Genomic DNA, 21,426 nt, shown 5'->3' with positions numbered 1-21,426 from the left:
TCTGTGCGGGCCTGCCGGGTGTCTGTGCGGGCTGCCGGGGGTCTGTGCGGGCCTGCCGGGGGTCTGTGCGGGCCTGCCGGGGGTCTGTGCGGGCCTGCCGGGTGTCTGTGCGGGCCTGCCGGGTGTCTGTGCGGGCTGCCGGGGGTCTGTGCGTGCCTGCCAGGGGTCTGTGCGGGCTGACGGGGGTCTGTGCGGGCCTGCCGGGTGTCTGTGCGGGCTGCCGGGGGTCTGTACATGCCTGCCGGGGGTCTGTGCGGGCTGCCGGGGGTCTGTGCGGGTTGCCGGGGCTCTGTGTGGGCCTGCCGGGGCTCTGTGTGGGATTGCCGGGTGTCTGTGCGGGCTGCCGGGGCTCTGTGCGGGCTGAAGGGGGTCTGTGCGGGCTGCCGGGGGTCTGTGCGTGTGTGCAGGCATCGTCCGATGGGACTACCATTTGACGATGCCTGCTACAGTGACAGTGATTGACACATTAGCCAATGATGGGACAGTAGTAGTCCCATCATCCGGCTAATGTGTTAAATGTAAAAAACAAAACATACATACTACATACATACTACATACAATACATTCATACATTACATATAATACATACATATAAACATACAGTACATTAAACATAGGTTACATACTCACCATTACTTGTCATTTTGTCAAGTACTTGTCGGGTGATGTCACTGCTGTATAGGACCCTCAATGACACACTGACAGGAAACAATGGCTGCTGCAGTGCATCACTGAGGTTACTATAGTTCAAAGTCTCACTTTATGGCAATTGCTGCGTGGGAAAATTTCTCACACAGCAATGCCAAAAGTGAGACTAGGGACTATTTTTTTTACTGCGGTGGATGTATACAGTGCGGAAAGATACCTTCCTCCCATCATTGTGTTCCTGGAGCCCCTGGAGAGTGGTGGCAGCAGCTGATGCTGGCGTTCTCCACGGGAGATCGTCATGGGACACTCGTGGATTTCTGCGGATCAGGGAGTATATTGGTTGTTTGTTATTTTAATAATTTTTACAGATGACACTGGCTTCGGGGATCAAAATGACAAGTAATGGTGAGTATGTACTCTATGTTATATGTACTGTATGTCTATATGTATGTATTATATGTAATGTATGAATGTATTGTATGTAGTATGTTTGTAGTATGTACTGTATGTAGTATGTATGTATGTAGTATGTATGTAGTATGTAGTATGTATGTATGTATGTTGAAGTATGTATGTAGCATGTATGTATGTATGTAGTATGTATGTAGTATTTAGTATGTATGTAGTATGTACATAGTATGTATGTAGCATGTATGTATGTAGTATGAATGTATGCAGTATGTATGTAGTATGTATGTAGTATGTATGTATGTAGTATGTATGTAGTATGTATGTAGTATGCATGCAGTATGTATGTACGTAGTATGTATGTAGTATGTAGAATGTATGTATGTAGTATGTACTGTATGTAGTATGTATGTAGTATGTATGTAGTATGTAGTATGTATGTATGTATGTAGAAGTATGTATGTAGCATGTATGTATGTATTTAGTATGTATGTAGTATGTATGTAGTATGTACGCAGTATGTAGTAGTATGTATGTAGCATGTATGTATGTAGTATGAATGTATGCAGTATGTATGTAGTATGTATGTAGTATGTATGTATGTAGTATGTAATATGTATGTAGTATGTATGTAGTATGTATGTAGTATGCATGCAGTATGTATGTACGTAGTATGTATGTAGTATGTAGAATGTATGTATGTAGTATGTAGAATGTATATATGTAGTATGTATGTATGTAAGTAGTATGCATGTAGTATGTATGTAGTATGTATGTATGTATGTATGTATGTAGTATGTTTGTAGTATGTATGTCTGTAGTGTGTATGTAGTATGTATGTAGTATATAGTATTATATAGTATGCATGTATGTATGTATGTAGTATGTATGTAGTATGTATGTATGTGGTATGTATGTGGTATGTATGTGGTATGTATGTGGTATGTATGTGGTATGTATGTGGTATGTATGTAGTATGGATGTATGTAGTATGTATGTAGTATGTAGTATGTATATAGTATGTATGTAGTATTTTTTTTTTTTACATTCAACACATTAGCCGGATGATGGGACTACTACTGTCCTATCATTGGCTAATGTGTCAATCACTGTCACTGTAGCAGGCATCGTCAAATGGGACTTGCACACGCACAGACCCCCGACAGCCCGCACAGACCCCCGGCAGCCCGCACAGACCCCCGGCAGCCCGCACAGAGCCCCGGCAGGCCCGCACAGATCCCCGAGAGGCCCGTACAAACCCCCGGCAGGCCCGCACAGACCCCCCACAGTCACGCACAGACCCTGCCCGCACACACAGACACGCAATCTCCGCCCACGCACCGCCCACACTCCATTATAATGCATCATTGCACTATGGGAACTTCCGATTCCGGTATCCTATATCGCAAAAGTATTGGAACTCGGTATCGGAATTCCGATACAGCGAATATCGTCTGATACCCGATATTTGCAGTATCGGAATGCTCAACACTAGAGTTGAGCGACCTTGACCTTTTTAGAGTCGAGCCGGGTTTCGCGAAACCCGACTATCTCAAAAGTCGGGTCGAGTGAAATCGGCCGATTATGACGTAAAGTCGGGATCGACCGAAACACGAAACCCAATGCAAGTCAATGGGGCAGCATAGTCGGCAGTGAGTGGGGGCCAGGAAAACACCTAGAGTGCCCATTTTAATGTCAAAACCATCCATTCTTCTTAATGAAGCTTGTCAAGCGTAATTTACCTTATAATAATTGGAAGGCATTTGAAATTGGGGGTCATTTGGCTAAAGTTGTGGTGGGTAGGGCTGGTTCAAGTAATTAGTGGGCCCAGGAAATCTGGACCACGTCACGGCAGTGGAGCAGGGAGAGGTAAGTATTTCAACTTTGCAAGTGCTGTGAACCTGAGCAAGCAGGGGGGGCCCACTCGTTGGCATTGGCACTGGCACAGGGCCCCTCAAAGTACAGCGGTGTGTTTGCACGGCGGGGGCGCCTCCCACCGGCAGCAACACTTTTGCGTACTATGAGAGGCCCTGTGCCAGTGACGTCGCCAACTAGTATTCCTCCCCCCACCTGATGAAGGAACCTGCACTTTCATCTGCACCTTCCTCTTTGTCCCCGTGTAAGGTGGTATGGTATGCGGGAAGAGCAACCTGACTTTCAGCAGGGTCACAATGTTGTTGTGTAGCGTGCACGGGGAATGTTGCGTTATGGGTCAATGTACCAGCAGACTCATCTATCACTGGCTGGGCAATGGGCAGGATGAGGAGGAAACACAGATATAGGCCCAAATAATAAAGTGGGCTAAATGCAGTTCAAAATTGGTAACACAGGAATAACCAGGGGGCATTGCAGTGGAGGACAACTGGAATGAGAGGCTGACACAGAGAGTAGGCCCAAATCAGTAAGTAGTCGAAATGCAGTTCAAAATGATCAACCGTAGTAAACAGGCGGCACAGCTTTGTTCAGTGGAGGAGAACAGCAAGGAGTGGCAGACACCGATAGTAGGCCCCAACCCAACTAGTAGGCCAAATGCAGTCTAACATTAACAACTACTTAACGAGCGCCTGAAAACGGAATTTCAGGACAGGAAACTAGGAGAACAGCAAGGAGCGGCAGACACTGTTAGTAGGCCCCAAACCAACTAGTACGCCATATGCAGTTGTTCCATTTAACCACAATTTAACGAGAGCCTGAAGATAGAAGCTCAGGAAAGGCAACCTGGAGAACACCTTGGAGTGGAACACACCATCTCTCTCCACCCCATACCCATTTTGTAGGCCTAATGCTGTGTAGTTTTCTACAACTACTAAACGAGAGTCGGAAGACCGAAGCAATGGCAAGGCAACCTGGGGAACACCTTGGAGTGTAACACACCATCTCTCTCCACCCGATACCCATTTTGTAGGCCTAATGCAGTGTAGTTTTCTACAACTACTAAACGAGAGTCGGAAGATCGAAGCAATGGCGAGGAAACCTGGAGAACACCTTGGAGTGTAACACACCATCTCTCTCCACCCCATACCCATTTTGTAGGCCTAATGCTGTGTAGTTTTCTACAACTACTAAACGAGAGTCGGAAGACCGAAGCAATGGCAAGGCAACCTGGGGAACACCTTGGAGTGTAACACACCATCTCTCTCCACCCGATACCCATTTTGTAGGCCTAATGCAGTGTAGTTTTCTACAACTACTAAACGAGAGTCGGAAGATCGAAGCAATGGCGAGGAAACCTGGAGAACACCTTGGAGTGTAACACACCATCTCTCTCCACCCCATACCCATTTTGTAGGCCTAATGCAGCCTACTTTCCGACAACTACTAAACGAGAGCATGAAGATCGAAGCTCAGGAAAGGCAACCTGGGGAACACCTTGGAGTGTAACACACCCTCTCTCTACACCACGGAAGGGCTGATTCTTAGGAAGGAAGGCTGTCGGAAAGAAGCAGGGCGCGTCCGAGGGTGATTATATTCTTATTAGGTATATACTCACCCTTGGACGCGCCCTGCTTCTTTATTTGTAATGAATGTTTATTTGCAATGTGGTTTTGACTTACTCTATTTTTTTGGTAAATAATGATTTTATTATTTTCATTGTTTTGCATCTTCTTGGCAATAATATAAAGAAGACGCGACAGGACAACACTCGGTGGATGCCATATCTGTGTTTTAAATTGAAAAAAACTTTCAGTTAACTACTTGCAGGAGAAAGTTATTGTAGCTGGTGGCCATTTTTAGTACTGTACCAGATTTTTGTTGTATGTGTTTGTTTTTAATGTTAAAATGTCTGCATTTGATATCTCTCCAGTATTTTCTTTTTTATAAGCAAAATACTTATTTTTATATTTTCTGATGTTGGTTCAAGGGGTACACGGGCAGCAGTAGACAGGTCAGTGGAGGCCTAGTGGAAGGAGGGACCGCAGACAGGCTTCGAAGCCCTAACATAATAAATTGGGCTGGCTGTAGGCAATTTAAAATTGGTTCCAGGGGAACCCGGGCAGCAGTAGACAGGTCAGTGGAGGCCTAGTGGAATGAGGGACCGCAGACAGGCTTCGAAGCCCTAACATAATAAATTGGGCTGGCTGTAGGCAATTTAAAATTGGTTCCAGGGGAACCCGGGCAGCAGTAGACAGGTCAGTGGAGGCCTAGTGGAAGGAGGGACCGCAGACAGGCTTCGAAGCCCTAACATAATAAATTGGCCTGGCTGTAGGCAATTTACAATTGGTTCCAGGGGAACACGGGCGGCAGTAGACAGGTCAGTGGAGGCCTAGTGGAAGGAGGGACCGCAGACAGGCTTCGAAGCCCTAACATAATAAATTGGCCTGGCTGTAGGCAATTTACAATTGGTTCCAGGGGAGCACGGGCGGCAGTAGACAGGTCAGTGGAGGCCTAGTGGAAGGAGGGACCGCAGACAGGCTTCGAAGCCCTAACATAATAAATTGGGCTGGCTGTAGGCAATTTAAAATTGGTTCCAGGGGAACCCGGGCAGCAGTAGACAGGTCAGTGGAGGCCTAGTGGAAGGAGGGACCGCAGACAGGCTTCGAAGCCCTAACATAATAAATTGGGCTGGCTGTAGGCAATTTAAAATTGGTTCCAGGGGAACCCGGGCAGCAGTAGACAGGTCAGTGGAGGCCTAGTGGAAGGAGGGACCGCAGACAGGCTTCGAAGCCCTAACATAATAAATTGGGCGGGCTGTAGGCAATTTAAAATTGGTTCCAGGGGAACCCGGGCAGCAGTAGACAGGTCAGTGGAGGCCTAGTGGAAGGAGGGACCGCAGACAGGCTTCGAAGCCCTAACATAATAAATTGGGCTGGCTGTAGGCAATTTAAAATTGGTTCCAGGGGAACCCGGGCAGCAGTAGACAGGTCAGTGGAGGCCTAGTGGAAGGAGTGACCGCAGACAGGCTTCGAAGGCCTAACATAAGAAAAATGTCAATACAATGGTATTGACAGTGCCAGGCATTGAAGGATGTCAGCGCATAGACTAAACATTGGTGGAACTGTGAGAGAAAATTTTGCAAGTGGTAGAGCACTGTTTGACCGGGGGGGGGGACTGTCTTGTGGCCGGCGGTACAGGCCCAGGGCCCCTCATATTACAACGGTGTGTCTGACGTTGGGTGCGCACCACCACTGCCAGACACTTTATTGTACTATGAGGGACCTAGTGGCAGTGCCGTCGACCAAAAGCGGGCCCTCTTCAGACAAACAGTACTCTCACGGGTGCTGGCGCCAAGTGGCGATACCACGGCCCCGTGTGGGGACTTTGGCCATTTAGGGAGGTGTTAACATGTCGGATGCTGGACAATCAGGTGCTGCAAATTACGAGATTGGAAAAGTCGTTCAGAATAGTCCACAGGCAAGACCTTTACATAGGAAAGCTAGGTGTCAGCCGGGCAAGGTGGGGCAAAAGATTTCGAAATCCAGTTGTGGTTCATTTTAATGAAGGTTAGATCATCTACATTTTGGGTAGCTAGACGAGTCCTTTTTTCTGTTAGTATTGAATCTGCAGCTGCAGCACTGAATACTCTTTCTGATAGGACACTAGCTGCCGGGCAAGCAAGCTCCTGCAATGCATATTCTGCCAATTCTGGCCAGGTGTCTAATTTTGATGCCCAGTAATCAAATGGGAATGACGGTTGAGGGAGAACGTCGATAAGGGATGAAAAATAGTTAGTAACCATACTGGACAAATGTTGTCTCCTGTCACTTTGAATTGATGCTGCAGTACCTGTCCTGTCTGCGGTCATAGCAAAATCACTCCACAACCTGGTCAGAAAACCCCTCTGGCCAACGCCACTTTTGATTTCTGCCCCTCTAACACCTCTGGTCTGCTGGCCCCTGCAGCTCGTGTTAGAACGATCACGGGCGCTGTGTGCAGGGAATGCCAGAAGCAAACGGTCAACAAGAGTTGATTGTTTGGTTGCTAATATTAGTTCCAAGTTCTCATGTGGCATTATATTTTGCAATTTGCCTTTATAGCGAGGATCAAGGAGGCAGGCCAACCAGTAATCGTCATCGTTCATCATTTTTGTTATGCGTGTGTTCCTTTTGAGGATACGTAAGGCATAATCCGCCATGTGGGCCAAAGTTCCAGTTCTCAAATCTGTGGTTGTGCTTGGTTGAGGGGCAGTTTCAGGCAAATCCACTTGTGTCCCTCCAAAAACCAGAACCCGGCCTTGCCGCGCCAACAATTTCCACTGGCCCCGGAAAAGCTTCCTCATTAAAAATATAATCATCCCCATCATCCTCCTCGTCCTCCTCCTCCTCTTCGCCCGCTACCTCGTCCTGTACACTGCCCTGGCCAGACAATGGCTGACTGTCATCAAGGCTTTCCTCTTCCTCAGCTGCAGACGCCTGATCCTTTATGTGCGTCAAACTTTGCATCAGCAGACGCATTAGGGGGATGCTCATGTTTATTATGGCGTTGTCTGCACTAACCAGCCGTGTGCATTCCTCAAAACACTGAAGGACTTGACACATGTCTTGAATCTTCGACCACTGCACACCTGACAACTCCATGTCTGCCATCCTACTGCATGCCCGTGTATGTGTATCCTCCCACAAAAACATAACAGCCCGCCTCTGTTCACACAGTCTCTGAAGCATGTGCAGTGTTGAGTTCCACCTTGTTGCAACGTCTGTGATTAGGCGATGCTGGGGAAGGTTCAAAGAACGCTGATAGGGCTGCATACGGCTGGAGTGTACGGGCGAACGGCGGATATGTGAGCAAAGTCCACGCACTTTGAGGAGCAGGTCGGATAACCCCGGATAACTTTTCAGGAAGCACTGCACCACCAGGTTTAAGGTGTGAGCCAGGCAAGGAATGTGTTTCAGTTGGGAAATGGAGATGGCAGCCATGAAATTCCTTCCGTTATCACTCACTACCTTGCCTGCCTCAAGATCTACAGTGCCCAGCCACGACTGCGTTTCTTTCTGCAAGAACTCGGACAGAACTTCAGCGGTGTGTCTGTTGTCGCCCAAACACTTCATAGCCAATACAGCCTGCTGACGTTTGCCAGTAGCTGCCCCATAATGGGAGACCTGGTGTGCAACAGTGGCAGCTGCGGATGGAGTGGTTGTGCGACTGCGGTCTGTGGATGAGGTCTCGCTTCTGCAGGAGGACGAGGAGGAGGAGGAGGGGGTGCGAATGGCTACAGCCAACTGTTTCCTAGACCGTGGGCTAGGCAGAACTGTCCCAAACTTGATGTCCCCTGTGGACCCTGCATCCACCACATTTACCCAGTGTGCCGTGATGGACACGTAACGTCCCTGGCCATGCCTACTGGTCCATGCATCTGTTGTCAGGTGCACCTTTATGCTCACAGATTGCCTGAGTGCATGGACGATGCGCTCTTTAACATGCTGGTGGAGGGCTGGGATGGCTTTTCTGGAAAAAAAGTGTCGACTGGGTAGCTCGTAGCGTGGTACAGCGTAGTCCATCAGGGCTTTGAAAGCTTCGCTTTCAACTAACCGGTAGGGCATCATCTCTAATGAGATTAGTCTAGCTATGTGGGCGTTCAAACCCTGTGTACGCGGATGCGAGGCTAAGTACTTCCTTTTTCTAACCATAGTCTCATGTAGGGTGAGCTGGACTGGAGAGCTGGAGATCGTGGAACTAGCGGGGGTGCCGGTGGACATGGCAGACTGAGAGACGGTGGGAGATGGTATTGTTGCCGCCGGTGCCCTAGATGCAGTGTTTCCTACTACGAAACTGGTGATTCCCTGACCCTGACTTCTTTGGCCTGGCAAAGAAACCTGCACAGATACTGCAGGTGGTGCAGAAAATGGTGGCCCTACACTGCCGGAAGGGATGTTGCGTTGATGACTAGCTTCATTGGCCGAGGGTGCTACAACCTTAAGGGACGTTTGGTAGTTAGTCCAAGCTTGCAAATGCATGGTGGTTAAATGTCTATGCATGCAACTTGTATTGAGACTTTTCAGATTCTGCCCTCTGCTTAAGGTAGTTGAACATTTTTGACAGATGACTTTGCGCTGATCAATTGGATGTTGTTTAAAAAAATGCCAGACTGCACTCTTTCTAGCATCGGATACCTTTTCAGGCATTGCAGACTGAGCTTTAACCGGATGGCCACGCTGTCCTCCAACAGGTTTTGACTTTGCCACGCGTTTTGGGCAAGATACGGGCCCGGCAGATGGAACCTGTTGCGATGTTGATGCCTGCTGCGGCCCCTCCTCCTCCGCTTCAGAACTGCTGCCGCCTGCACCCTGTTCCCCCAATGGCTGCCAATCGGGGTCAAGAACTGGGTCATCTATTACCTCTTCTTGTAGCTCGTGTGCAACTTCGTCTGTGTCACCTTGTCGGTCGGTGGTATAGCGTTCGTGATGGGGCAACATAGTCTCATCAGGGTCTGATTCTTGATCAGCACCCTGCGAGGGCAATGTTGTGGTCTGAGTCAAAGGACCAGCATAGTAGTCTGGCTGTGGCTGTGCATCAGTGCACTCCATGTCAGATTCAACTTGTAATGGGCATGGACTGTTAACTGCTTCACTTTCTAAGCCAGGGACGGTATGTGTAAAGAGCTCCATGGAGTAACCCGTTGTGTCGCCTGCTGCATTCTTCTCTGTTGTTGTTTTTGCTGAAGAGGACAAGGAAGCGACTTGTCCCTGACCGTGAACATCCACTAACGACGCGCTGCTTTTACTTTTACCAGTTTCACGAGAGGAGGCAAAAGAGCTAGAGACTGAGTCAGCAAGATAAGCCAAAACTTGCTCTTGCTGCTCCGGCTTTAAAAGCGGTTTTCCTACTCCCAGAAAAGGGAGCGTTCGAGGCCTTGTGTAGCCAGACGACGAACCTGGCTCCACGGCTCCAGACTTAGGTGCAATATTTTTTTTCCCACGACCACCTGATGCTCCACCACTACCACTACCCTCATTACCAGCTGACAATGAACGCCCCCGGCCACGACCTCTTCCACCAGACTTCCTCATTGTTTTAAAAACGTTACCAAACTAACGGTATTTGTTGCAGTCACACAACTTACACGGTGAGCTATAACTTCAGTATGATTTAGCTACCCCTTTACAGGTGGGTGAGACCACAACGAAAATCAGGCACAATGTTACACACTCTGTTGTTGGTGGCAACAAATGAGAGAGATGCCACACAGGACTGTCACTGAAGCGCAAATGTAAATATTAATCTCCCACTGATTTGTGTCTTTTTTTTAAAAAAGGAGACTTTAGAAAAAAAAAAAAAAAAAATGATTTTTTAAGGAAGAATTTATAAACCAAATAAAATGAAATGATTTTTTCAGGGAGAATTTAGAAAACAAATAAAACATAAAATAGCCTTTCTAGGGCCCAGTGAGTGAGAGAGGACGCACACAGGAGTCAGGAGTGGCACACAAGCCCAGAGGCCAATATTTATCTCCCACTGATTGATTTAGTGATTTTTTCAGGTAGATTTTGGAACCCAAATCAAGCAAAAAAATTAATAGGCTTTCTATGGCCCACAATTGGAGAGAGAGAGATGGCACACCCACGAGTCAAGACTGGCACACAAGCAGAAAGGGCAATATTAATCTCCCACTGATTTGATTTTTTTTTTTTTTTTTCAGGGAGACTTTAGAAAAAAAAATACAAAAAAATGAATTTTTCAGGAAGAATTTAGAAACAAAATAAAATAAAATGATTGTTTCAGGGAGAATTTAGAAAACAAATAAAAAAAAATAGGCTTTGTAGGGCCCACTGAGTGAGAGAGGACGCACACAGGAGTCAGGAGTGGCACACAAGCCCAGAGGCCAATATTTATCTCCCACTGATTGATTTAGTGATTTTTTCAGGTAGATTTTGGAACCCAAATCAAGCAAAAAAATTAATAGGCTTTCTATGGCCCACAATTGGAGAGAGAGAGATGGCACACCCAGGAGTCAAGACTGGCACACAAGCAGAAAGGGCAATATTAATCTCCCACTGATTTGATTTTTTTTTTTTTTTTTTCAGGGAGACTTTAGAAAAAAAAAATACAAAAAAAATGATTTTTTTCAGGAATAATTTAGAAACCAAATAAAATAAAATGATTTTTTCAGGGAGAATTTAGAAAACAAATAAAACAAAAAATAGGCTTTCTAGGGCCCACTGAGTGAGAGAGGACGCACACAGGAGTCAGGAGTGGCACACAAGCCCAGAGGCCAATATTTATCTCCCACTGATTGATTTAGTGATTTTTTTCAGGTAGATTTTGGAACCCAAATCAAGCAAAAAAATTAATAGGCTTTCTATGGCCCACAATTGGAGAGAGAGAGATGGCACACCCAGGAGTCAAGACTGGCACACAAGCAGAAAGGGCAATATTAATCTCCCACTGATTTGTTTTTTTTTTTTTTTTTCAGGGAGACTTTAGAAAAAAAAAATACAAAAAAAATGATTTTTTTCAGGAATAATTTAGAAACCAAATAAAATAAAATGATTTTTTCAGGGAGAATTTAGAAAACAAATAAAACAAAAAATAGGCTTTCTAGGGCCCACTGAGTGAGAGAGGACGCACACAGGAGTCAGGAGTGGCACACAAGCCCAGAGGCCAATATTTATCTCCCACTGATTGATTTATTGATTTTTTCAGGTAGAATTTAGAACCCAAATCAACCAAAAACATAAATAGGCTTTCTATGGCCCACTACTTGTGAGAGAGATGGCACGCTCAGGACTGGCACACAAGCCCAGAGGCCAATATTAATCTCCCACTTTTTTTTTTTTCCAGGGAAAATTTATAAACCCAATAAAAAAAATAATAAATAGGCTTTCTATGGCCCACTATCTGAGAGAGAGAGATGGCACGCTTAGGACTGGCACACAAGCCCAAAGGCCAATATTAATCTCCCACTGATTGATTTATTGATTTTTTCAGGTAGATTTTGGAACCCAAATCAAGCAAAAAAATAAATAGGCTTTCTATGGCCCACTGAGAGATGGCACACACAGGAGTAAGGAGTGGCACACAAGCCCTGAGGCCAATATTTTTCTCCCACTGATTGATGTAGTGATTTTTTCAGGTAGATTTTAGAACCCAAATCAAGCAAAAAAATAAATAGGCTTTCTATGGCCCACTGAGTGAGAGATGACACAGACAGGGATGGCACTCTAGCAGAAATGCCAATCTTAATCTCCCACAAAAAAAAAAAAAAAAAAGGAACTGTCCTTCAATTACTATCTCCCTGCAGTAATCTCAGCCAGGTATGGCAGGCAGCAATAAGGAGTGGACTGATGCACAAATTAAATAAAAAGTGTGGACAAACAAACAAGATAGCTGTGCAGAAAGGAAGGAACAAGAGGATTTGTGCTTTGAAAAAAGCAGTTGGTTTGCACAGCGGCGTACACACAGCAATGCAGCTATCAGGGAGCCTTCTAGGGCAGCCCAATGAGCTACAGCGCTGAGGGGAAAAAAAAAAAATGTAGCTTCCACTGTCCCTGCACACCGACGGTGGTGTTGGGCAGTGGAAATCGCTACAGCACAAGCGGTTTGGTGGTTAACCCCTTCCCGACCTGTGACACAGCGTATGCGTCATGAAAGTCGGTGCCAATCCGACCTGTGACGCATATGCTGTGTCACAGAAAGATCGCGTCCCTGCAGATCGGGTGAAAGGGTTAACTCCCATTTCACCCGATCTGCAGGGACAGGGGGAGTGGTAGTTTAGCCCAGGGGGGGTGGCTTCACCCCCCCGTGGCTACGATCGCTCTGATTGGCTGTTGAAAGTGAAACTGCCAATCAGAGCGATTTGTAATATTTCACCTAAAAAAATGGTGAAATATTACAATCCAGCCATGGCCGATGCTGCAATATCATCGGCCATGGCTGGAAATACTAATGTGCCCCCACCCCACCGATCGCCCCCCCAGCCCCCCGATCTGTGGCCCGCTCCCCTCCGTCCTGTGCTCCGCTCCCCCGTCCTCCTGTCCGCTCCCCCCGTGCTCCAATCACACCCCCCCGTGCTCCAATCACACCCCCCGTGCTCCAATCAAACCCCCCCGCACTCCGATCCCCCCCCGTGCTCCGATCCCCCCCCCCTGCACACCGATCCACCCCCCCCTGCACACCGATCCACCCGCCCGCACACCGATCACTCTCCCCCATGCTCCGATCCCTCCCCCCCCGTGCTCCGACGCCCCCCCGTGCCCTGATCTCCCCCCCCTGTGCCCTGATCTCCCCCCCTTATACTTACTGATCCTGGCGGGGTCCGTCCGTCTTCTTCCCCGGGCGCCGCCATGTTCCAAAATGGCGGGCGCATGCGCAGTGCGCCCGCCGAATCTGCCGGCCGGCAGATTCGTTCCAATGTGAATTTTGATCACTGTGATATAATCTATCACAGTGGTCAAAATAAAAAAACAGTAAATGACCCCCCCCATTTGTCCCCCATAGATAGGGACAATAATAAAATAAAGAATTTTTTTTTTTTCACTAAGGTTGGAGTTAGAACTAGGGTTAGGGTTAGGGGTAGGGTTAGGGTTAGGGGTAGGGTTAGGGGTAGGGTTAGGGTTAGGGGTAGGGTTAGGGGTAGGGTTAGGGGTAGGGTTTCGGTATGTGCACACGTATTCTGGTCCTCTGCGGATTTTTCCGCAGCGGATTTGATAAATCCGCAGTGCTAAACCGCTGCGGATTTATGGCAGATTTACCGCGGTTTTTCTGCGCATTTCACTGCGGTTTTACAACTGCGATTTTCTATTGGAGCAGTTGTAAAACCGCTGTGGAATCCGCAGAAAGAAGTGACATGCTGCGGAATGTAAACCGCTGTGTTTCCGTGCAGTTTTTCCGCAGCATGTGTACAGCGATTTTTGTTTCCCATAGGTTTACATTGAAATGTAAACTCATGGGAAACTGCTGCGGATCCGCAGCGTTTTCCGAAGCGTGTGCACATACCTTTAGAATTAGGCTATGTGCACACGGTGCGGATTTGGCTGCGGATCCGCAGCGGATTGGCCGCTGCGGATCCGCAGCAGTGTTCCATCACGTTTACAGTACCATGTAAACCTATGGAAAACCAAATCCGCTGTGCCCATGGTGCGGAAAATACCGCACGGAAACGCTGCGTTGTATTTTCCGCAGCATGTCAATTCTTTGTGCGGATTCCGCAGCGTTTTACACCTATTCCTCAATAGGAATCCGCAGGTGAAATCCGCAGTAAATCCGCAGGTAAAACGCAGTGCCTTTTACCCGCGGATTTTTCAAAAATGGTGCGGAAAAATCTCACACGAATCCGCAACGTGGGTACATAGCCTTAGGGTTAGGGTTGGGTTGGAATTAGGGTTGTGGTTAGGGTTAGGGGTGTGTTGGGGTTAGGGTTGTGGTTAGGGGTGTGTTGCGGTTAGGGTTGTGGTTAGGGTTACGGCTACAGTTGGGATAAGGGTTAGGGGTGTGTTGGCGTTAGAATTGAGGGGTTTCCACTGTTTAGGCACATCAGGGGGTCTCCAAACGCAACATGGCGCCACCATTGATTCCAGCCAATCTTTTAATTCAAAAAGTCAAATGGTGCTCCTTCCCTTCCGAGCCCCGACGTGTGCCCAAACAGTGGTTTACCCCCACATATGGGGTATCAGTGTACTCAGGACAAACTGGGCAACAATTACTGGGGTCCAATTTCTCCTGTTACCCTTGAGAAAATAAAAAATTGCTTGCTAAAACATCATTTTTGAGGAAAGAAAAATGATTTTTTATTTTCACGGCTCTGCGTTGTAAACGTCTGTGAAGCACTTGGGGGTTCAAAGTGCTCACCACATATCTAGATAAGTTCCTTGGGGGGTCTAGTTTCCAAAATGGGGTCACTTGTGGGGGGTTTCTACTGTTTAGGCACACCAGGGGCTCTGCAAACGCAACATGACGCCCGCAGACCATTCCATCAAAGTCTGCATTTCAAAACGTCACTACTTGACTTCCGAGCCCCGACATGTGCCCAAACAGTGGTTTACCCCCACATATGGGGTATCAGCGTACTCAGGACAAACTGGGCAACAATTACTGGGGTCCAATTTCTCCTGTTACCCTTGAGAAAATAATAAATTGCTTGCTAAAACATCATTTTTGAGGAAAGAAAAATGATTTTTTATTTTCACGGCTCTGCGTTGTAAACGTCTGTGAAGCACTTGGGGGTTCAAAGTGCTCACCACATATCTAGATTAGTTCCTTTGGGGGTCTAGTTTCCAAAATGGGGTCATATGTGGGGGATCTCCAATGTTTAGGCACACAGGGGCTCTCCAAACGTGACATGGTGTCCGCTAATGATTGGAGCTAATTTTCCATTTAAAAAGCCAATTGGCGTGCCTTCCCTTCCGAGCCCTGCCGTGCGCCCAAACAGTGGTTTACCCCCACATATGGGGTATCAGCGTACTCAGGACAAACTGGACAACAACATTTGCGGTCCAATTTCTCCTATTACCCTTGGCAAAATAGGAAATTGCAGGCTAAAAATCATTTTTGAGGAAAGAAAAATTATTTTTTATTTTCATGGCTCTGCATTATAAACTTCTGTGAAGCACCTGGGGGTTTAAAGTGCTCAATATGCATCTAGATAAGTTCCTTGGGGGGTCTAGTTTCCAAAATGGGGTCACTTGTGGGGGAGCTCCAATGCATAGGCAACAGTGGTTTACCCCCACATATGAGGTATCGGCGTACTCGGGAGAAATTGCCCAACAAATTTTAGGATTCATTTTATCCTATTGCCCATGTGAAAATGAAAAACTGAGGCGAAAAGAATTTTTTTGTGAAAAAAAAAGTACTTTTTCATTTTTACAGATCAATTTGTGAAGCACCTGAGGGTTTAAAGTGCTCAATATGCATCTAGATAAGTTCCTTGGGGGGTCTAGTTTCCAAAATGGGGTCATTTGTGGGGGAGCTCCAATGTTTAGGCACACGGGGGCTCTCCAAACACGACATGGTGTCCGCTAACGATGGAGATAATTTTTCATTCAAAAAGTCAAATGGCGCTCCTTCCCTTCCGAACCTTACCATGTGCCCAAACAGTGGTTTACCCCCACATGTGAGGTATCGGTGTACTCATGAGAAATTGCCCAACAAATTTTAGGATCCATTTTATCCTGTTGCCCATGTGAAAATGAAAAAAATTGAGGCTAAAAGAATTTTTTTGTGAATAAAAAGTACTTTTTCATTTTTACAGATCAATTTGTGAAGCCCCCGGGGGTTCAAAGTTCTCACTATGCATCTAGATAAGTTCCTTGGGGCGTCTAGTTTCCAAAATGGGGTCACGTGTGGGGGAGCTCCAATTTTTAGGCACACGGGGGCTCTCCAAACGTGACATGGTGTCCGCTAAAGAGTGGAGCCAATTTTTCATTCAAAAAGTCAAATGGCGCTCCTTCCCTTCCAAGCCCTGCCGTGCGCCCAAACAGTGGTTTACCCCCACATATGAGGTATCAGCGTACTCAGGACAAATTGGACAACAACTTTCGTGGTTCAGTTTCTCCTTGTACCATTGGGAAAATAAAAAAAATGTTGCTAAAAGATAATTTTTGTGACTAAAAAGTTAAATGTTCATTTTTTCCTTCCATGTTGATTCTGCTGCTGTGAAGCACCTGAAGGGTTAAAAAACTTCTTGAATGTGGTTTTGAGCACCTTGAGGGGTGCATTTTTTAGAATGGTGTCACTTTTGGGTATTTTCAGCCATATAGACCCCTCAAACTGACTTCAAATGTGAGGTGGTCCCTAAAAAAAATGGTTTTGTAAATTTCGTTGTAAAAATGAGAAATCGCTGGTCAAATTTTAACTCTTATAACTTCCTAGCAAAAAAAAATTTTGTTTCCAAAATTGTGCTGGTGTAAAGTAGACATGTGGGAAATGTTATTTATTAACTATTTTGTGTCACATAACTCTCTGGTTTAACAGAATAAAAATTCAAAATGTGAAAATTGCGAAGTTTTCAAAATTTTCGCCAAATTTCCGTTTTTATCACAAATAAACGCACAATTTATTGACCTAAATTTACCACTAACATGAAGCCCAATATGTCACGAAAAAACAATCTCAGAACCGCTAGGATCCGTTGAAGCGTTCCTGAGTTATTACCTCATAAAGGGACACTGGTCAGAATTGCAAAAAACGGCCAGGTCATTAAGGTCAAAATAGGCTGGGTCATGAAGGGGTTAATGGACCCTGCCTAACGCTATCCCTGCTTCTGACGAAGCGGCAGCAACCTCTCCCTAGGCTCAGATCAGCAGCAGTAACATGGCGGTCGGCGGGAACGCCCCTTTATAGCCCCTGTGACGCCGCGGACAGCAAGCCAATCACTGCAATGCCCTTCTCTAAGATGGTGGGGACCAGGACCTATGTCATCACGCTGACTACACTCTGCGTTTACCTTCATTGGCTGAGAAATGGCGCTTTTCGCGTCATTGAAACGCGACTTTGGCGCGAAAGTCGCGTACCGCATGGCCGACCCCGCACAGGGGTCGGATCGGGTTTCATGAAACCCGACTTTGTCAAAAGTCGGCGACTTTTGAAAATGTTCGACCCGTTTCGCTCAACCCTACTCAACACTATTTTTAACTGCATTATTTTTTTTTAGAGGGGAATGACTAAATAATTCCAATTGGGCATTTTAATTTTTTTTTTCATTGTGTCATAAATTTTGGATTTTGATAGATTGTGGCTCACATTCCATTCAAACGTTTCTGTAAAAGATTGACAGCAGTATTGGAATGATTACGAACATAAGTATTAGGCCGGGGTCACAGTTGCGTGTGCAATGTGAGAAACTTGCAGCTGAACGCTCAGGTCCCGAGTGCCGGCGGCAGTGCCGGGTATTGATGTGAGAGACTCGTGGGAATTTCTTGCATTGCACACGCAAGTGTGACCCCGGCCTTAGACACAGATCCCCGCTGTATAGTCTAGCCATCATCGACTGATGTGGAGAAAGTTCAGCTCCTGGTTAACTCACGTGCAAGTGAGGTAGCTTTGGTGCACCGCTGGCACGGCCAGGAGTTCGGTGAAACATTATGCTCCCTTATTTGCATGCTGAGAGCCTTTCCCCACTTCTGATTGACAGAGTTCACTTCCCAGAATGAGAACTGTCTGAACTCAACCTCCATGTCTATGCATGCACACTGACACTGGCTAGACCCAGATGCACACACAGTATGGGTAGGTACGTTCTTTAGCTTGGCACCTCTTTGCACATGCCGCTCACTACACTAAGGGGGGAGCTTGGATAGCTAAGGGAAAAAAATGGCCACGTTAGACCTTGTGAAAGGTTATGTTTAAGTAGAACTACAGTGTGTCTGGCTGTCACTCACCGCCATAACACTGAAGCCAAAATGCCTAGTTAGGTAGACTTATTTGCAGGGGGCAAATGTTAATTCCTCTGATTTATGTAGGGTAGAGCCTCGTAAACTTCTTCTACTGAAGCTTCACCAGACAGACCAAGATTAGGTTTATTTCTCATCAACGGTAGTCCATGTTTTTCAACTTTCCTTTTCTTACCTCCTGAACAGAGAACAATATTAATAAGGGACAGATTGAGTTAAAGGGAACCTGTCACCCCCCAGGCGTTTGTAACTAAAAGAGCCAACTTGTGCAGCACTAATGCTGCATTTGGACAAGGTGGCTCTTTTAGTTATGCTCCTTGCACACGCCAAAATAAACACTTATAAAATGTGCCCCCTCATACCGTGAAACCGTCTGGAAGGTGAGACTTTCCTTCCTAATCAGACGCAGCACAGCCATCATTCATACCCCATTGGTGCCGGGTGCTGCCTCCTCAGCATTGTTTGAATCTGTCCCAGAGTCTGCGCTGTTATGTTATCTCTTGGGCATGCGCAGTTAGCGCTGCCCATCTTCTGACATCATTTGATGTCAAGGGCCAGAGGACAAAAGAAGCGATCAAAACAGAGGCCAAAGATAGTAGAAAAAATAGAAAAAACTTTATTAAATATACAAATAGCAGGAAATAACAGTGGGTAGTCCACAAGACTAATGTGCAATCCAACAAAGAAAGATAACTATTATAATACCAGTTTGTTATGGTATATTTATTAGGATTTGTTTCGCCGTCACCAGTCCATGTCCCGCGTTTTCTTTCTTTGTTGGATTGCACATTAGTCTTGTGGAGTACCCACTGTTATTTCCTGCTGTTTGTATATTTAATAAAGTTTTTTCTATTTTTTCTACTATCTTTGGCCTCTGTTTTGATCGCTTCTTTTGTCCTCTGGCCCTTGTTTATTGATTGTTGTGATTGGCCTATGATATTTCCTATTCATTTGCAGCTATTAATATTATAGATTTATGGTCCCCTTCTATGATCTTGGACTAAATAACTATTTTTGGTGAAATGCTGCTTAATTGTTCATTGAGATTTTTCATCATTTGATGTCAGGCTGACTGCCGCAGTGTCTTCTGATTTATTCACACTGCGGGGCTGGAATTCATGGGCATGCGCAGTGCATATCTTCGCCTCTCACTCATCTCCCTCCGCCTTCTTCAGACTGTGCGGCGTCAGCTGATCCCTAATCACCGTGGCATGCCCACCAAAACTCTAAAACTTTACTTAAACACAAAAGTTGTAATGCTCATTTTGAGTTTACCAAAAGACATGTAGGAGACTCCCCAATTGATGGCGGAAGGTCTGGTGCCAAACCAACACAGCTCATCCCACAAAGAACATGATTCCCACAGTGAAACATAGTGGTGGCGTCATCATGCTGTGGGGATGCTTTTCAGCAGCAGGAACAAGGAAAATGGTCTGAGTCAAGGGGAAGATGGATGGTGCAAAATACAGGGATATTCTAGAGCAAAAGCTTTTTCAGTCTGTCAGAGATTTGAGCCTGGGACGGAGGTTCATCTTTCAACAAAACAATGACCCAAAGCATGCTGATAAAGCAACATTCAGAAAATGTGTAAATGTTCTGGTGTGGCCTAGTCAAAGCCCAGACCTTAATCCAATTGAAAATCACTGGTCAGAGTGCAAAATTGCAGGCATGTTCCTTACATGAACTGATGCAACTCTTAAAAAAATTGTTGAATTCTAGGTTGTGAGGTAGCAAAACACAAAAAATGCTAAGGGAGTGAACACTTTTGCACTGTATAGAATTAATTAAAGCGACCTATATCTCTTGATTATTTTTGCTTTTTTTTTTTTTTTTTACAGGAGCGAGAGCGAAGGTCCCCTCCATTCAATTTGCAGATTCATCCTTTTTCTGACGGAATCAGTGCCCTACAGATTTATTGCATGAAGGAAGGTGTTAAGGTATGGCATGTGTATTATGCACTTCATATTTACGAACAGTCACATGACTGAGAGGCCAATGCTGCCACCTAAAGGTGAATAGATATTTATCAAAGTAAACACTTAACATTTAAAAAATATATATATATATTTTCTTTAAGGACGTCAACATACCGGATCTAATTAAACAGCTAGATATTCTGGGAGACAATGGGGTAAGTCATTGCCCAAAGCTGATACCCACAAACAACTAAGCAATGCTCCACACTAACCTCACATTATTCTTCCATCAGAATCTAAGGAATGAGGAACAAGTTGCCATAATCCAGGCGAGCACTGTGCTATCGTTGGCCGAGAAGGTAATGTTAAAATATTAATCAGTTCTTTATGTATTGCATCAATTAGGGTTTAGCAATGCCTATCAGGTCTATTGTCTCAATGAGCTTTTATGTATAATTCACATCTGCCTATGGCACTTATTATTTATACACTATACAGCATTGGATAATGTCTCAACTATGACAGAGAAAATGTTAAGGGTCTACTTGAAACACACCTCTTCAATGAGGATTTCTGAGAACAGCAGCATTAACACCAGATAAAACACAGTTACATACCATAATTAAAGCAATTGACAAGACAACTTTAGTGAGTCTAGTATACAGTGGGGCAAAAAAGTATTTAGTCAGTCAGCAATAGTGCAAGTTCCACCACTTAAAAACATGAGAGGCGTCTGTAATTTACATCATAGGTAGACCTCAACTATGGGAGACAAACTGAGAAAAAAAAATCCAGAAAATCACATTGTCTGTTTTTTTAACATTTTATTTGCATATTATGGTGGAAAATAAGTATTTGGTCAGAAACAAAATTTCATCTCAATACTTTGTAATATATCCTTTGTTGGCAATGACAGAGGTCAAACGTTTTCTGTAAGTCTTCACAAGGTTGCCACACACAGTTGTTGGTATGCTGGCCCATTCCTCCATGCAGATCTCCTCTAGAGCAGTGATGTTTTTGGCTTTTCGCTTGGCAACACGGACTTTCAACTCCCTCCAAAGGTTTTCTATAGGGTTGAGATCTGGAGACTGGCTAGGCCACTCCAAAACCTTGAAATGCTTCTTACGAAGCCACCACTTCGTTGCCCTGGCGGTGTGCTTTGGATCATTGTCATGTTGAAAGACCCAGCCACG

General features: G+C 45.6%; 1 protein-coding gene across 3 annotated transcripts in view; it reads left to right on the top strand.

Moving 5' to 3' along the window:
• JAKMIP2 (janus kinase and microtubule interacting protein 2) overlaps positions 1–21,426 on the top strand; it is a 277,234-nt gene that overhangs the window by 209,541 nt on the left and 46,267 nt on the right. For all 3 annotated transcript variants that reach the window (XM_069764082.1, XM_069764081.1, XM_069764080.1), the window contains 3 exons: positions 20,156–20,254; positions 20,395–20,448; positions 20,527–20,592. In XM_069764082.1, the coding sequence (XP_069620183.1) occupies positions 20,156–20,254; positions 20,395–20,448; positions 20,527–20,592 (219 nt within the window). The remainder of the gene's footprint in view (positions 1–20,155; positions 20,255–20,394; positions 20,449–20,526; positions 20,593–21,426) is intronic.

This window comes from Ranitomeya imitator, chromosome 4 (assembly GCF_032444005.1).
Source record: "Ranitomeya imitator isolate aRanImi1 chromosome 4, aRanImi1.pri, whole genome shotgun sequence".
In the NCBI taxonomy this organism is placed as follows: Eukaryota; Metazoa; Chordata; class Amphibia; order Anura; family Dendrobatidae; genus Ranitomeya; species Ranitomeya imitator.
This window is presented reverse-complemented; position numbering and strand designations above follow the sequence as displayed.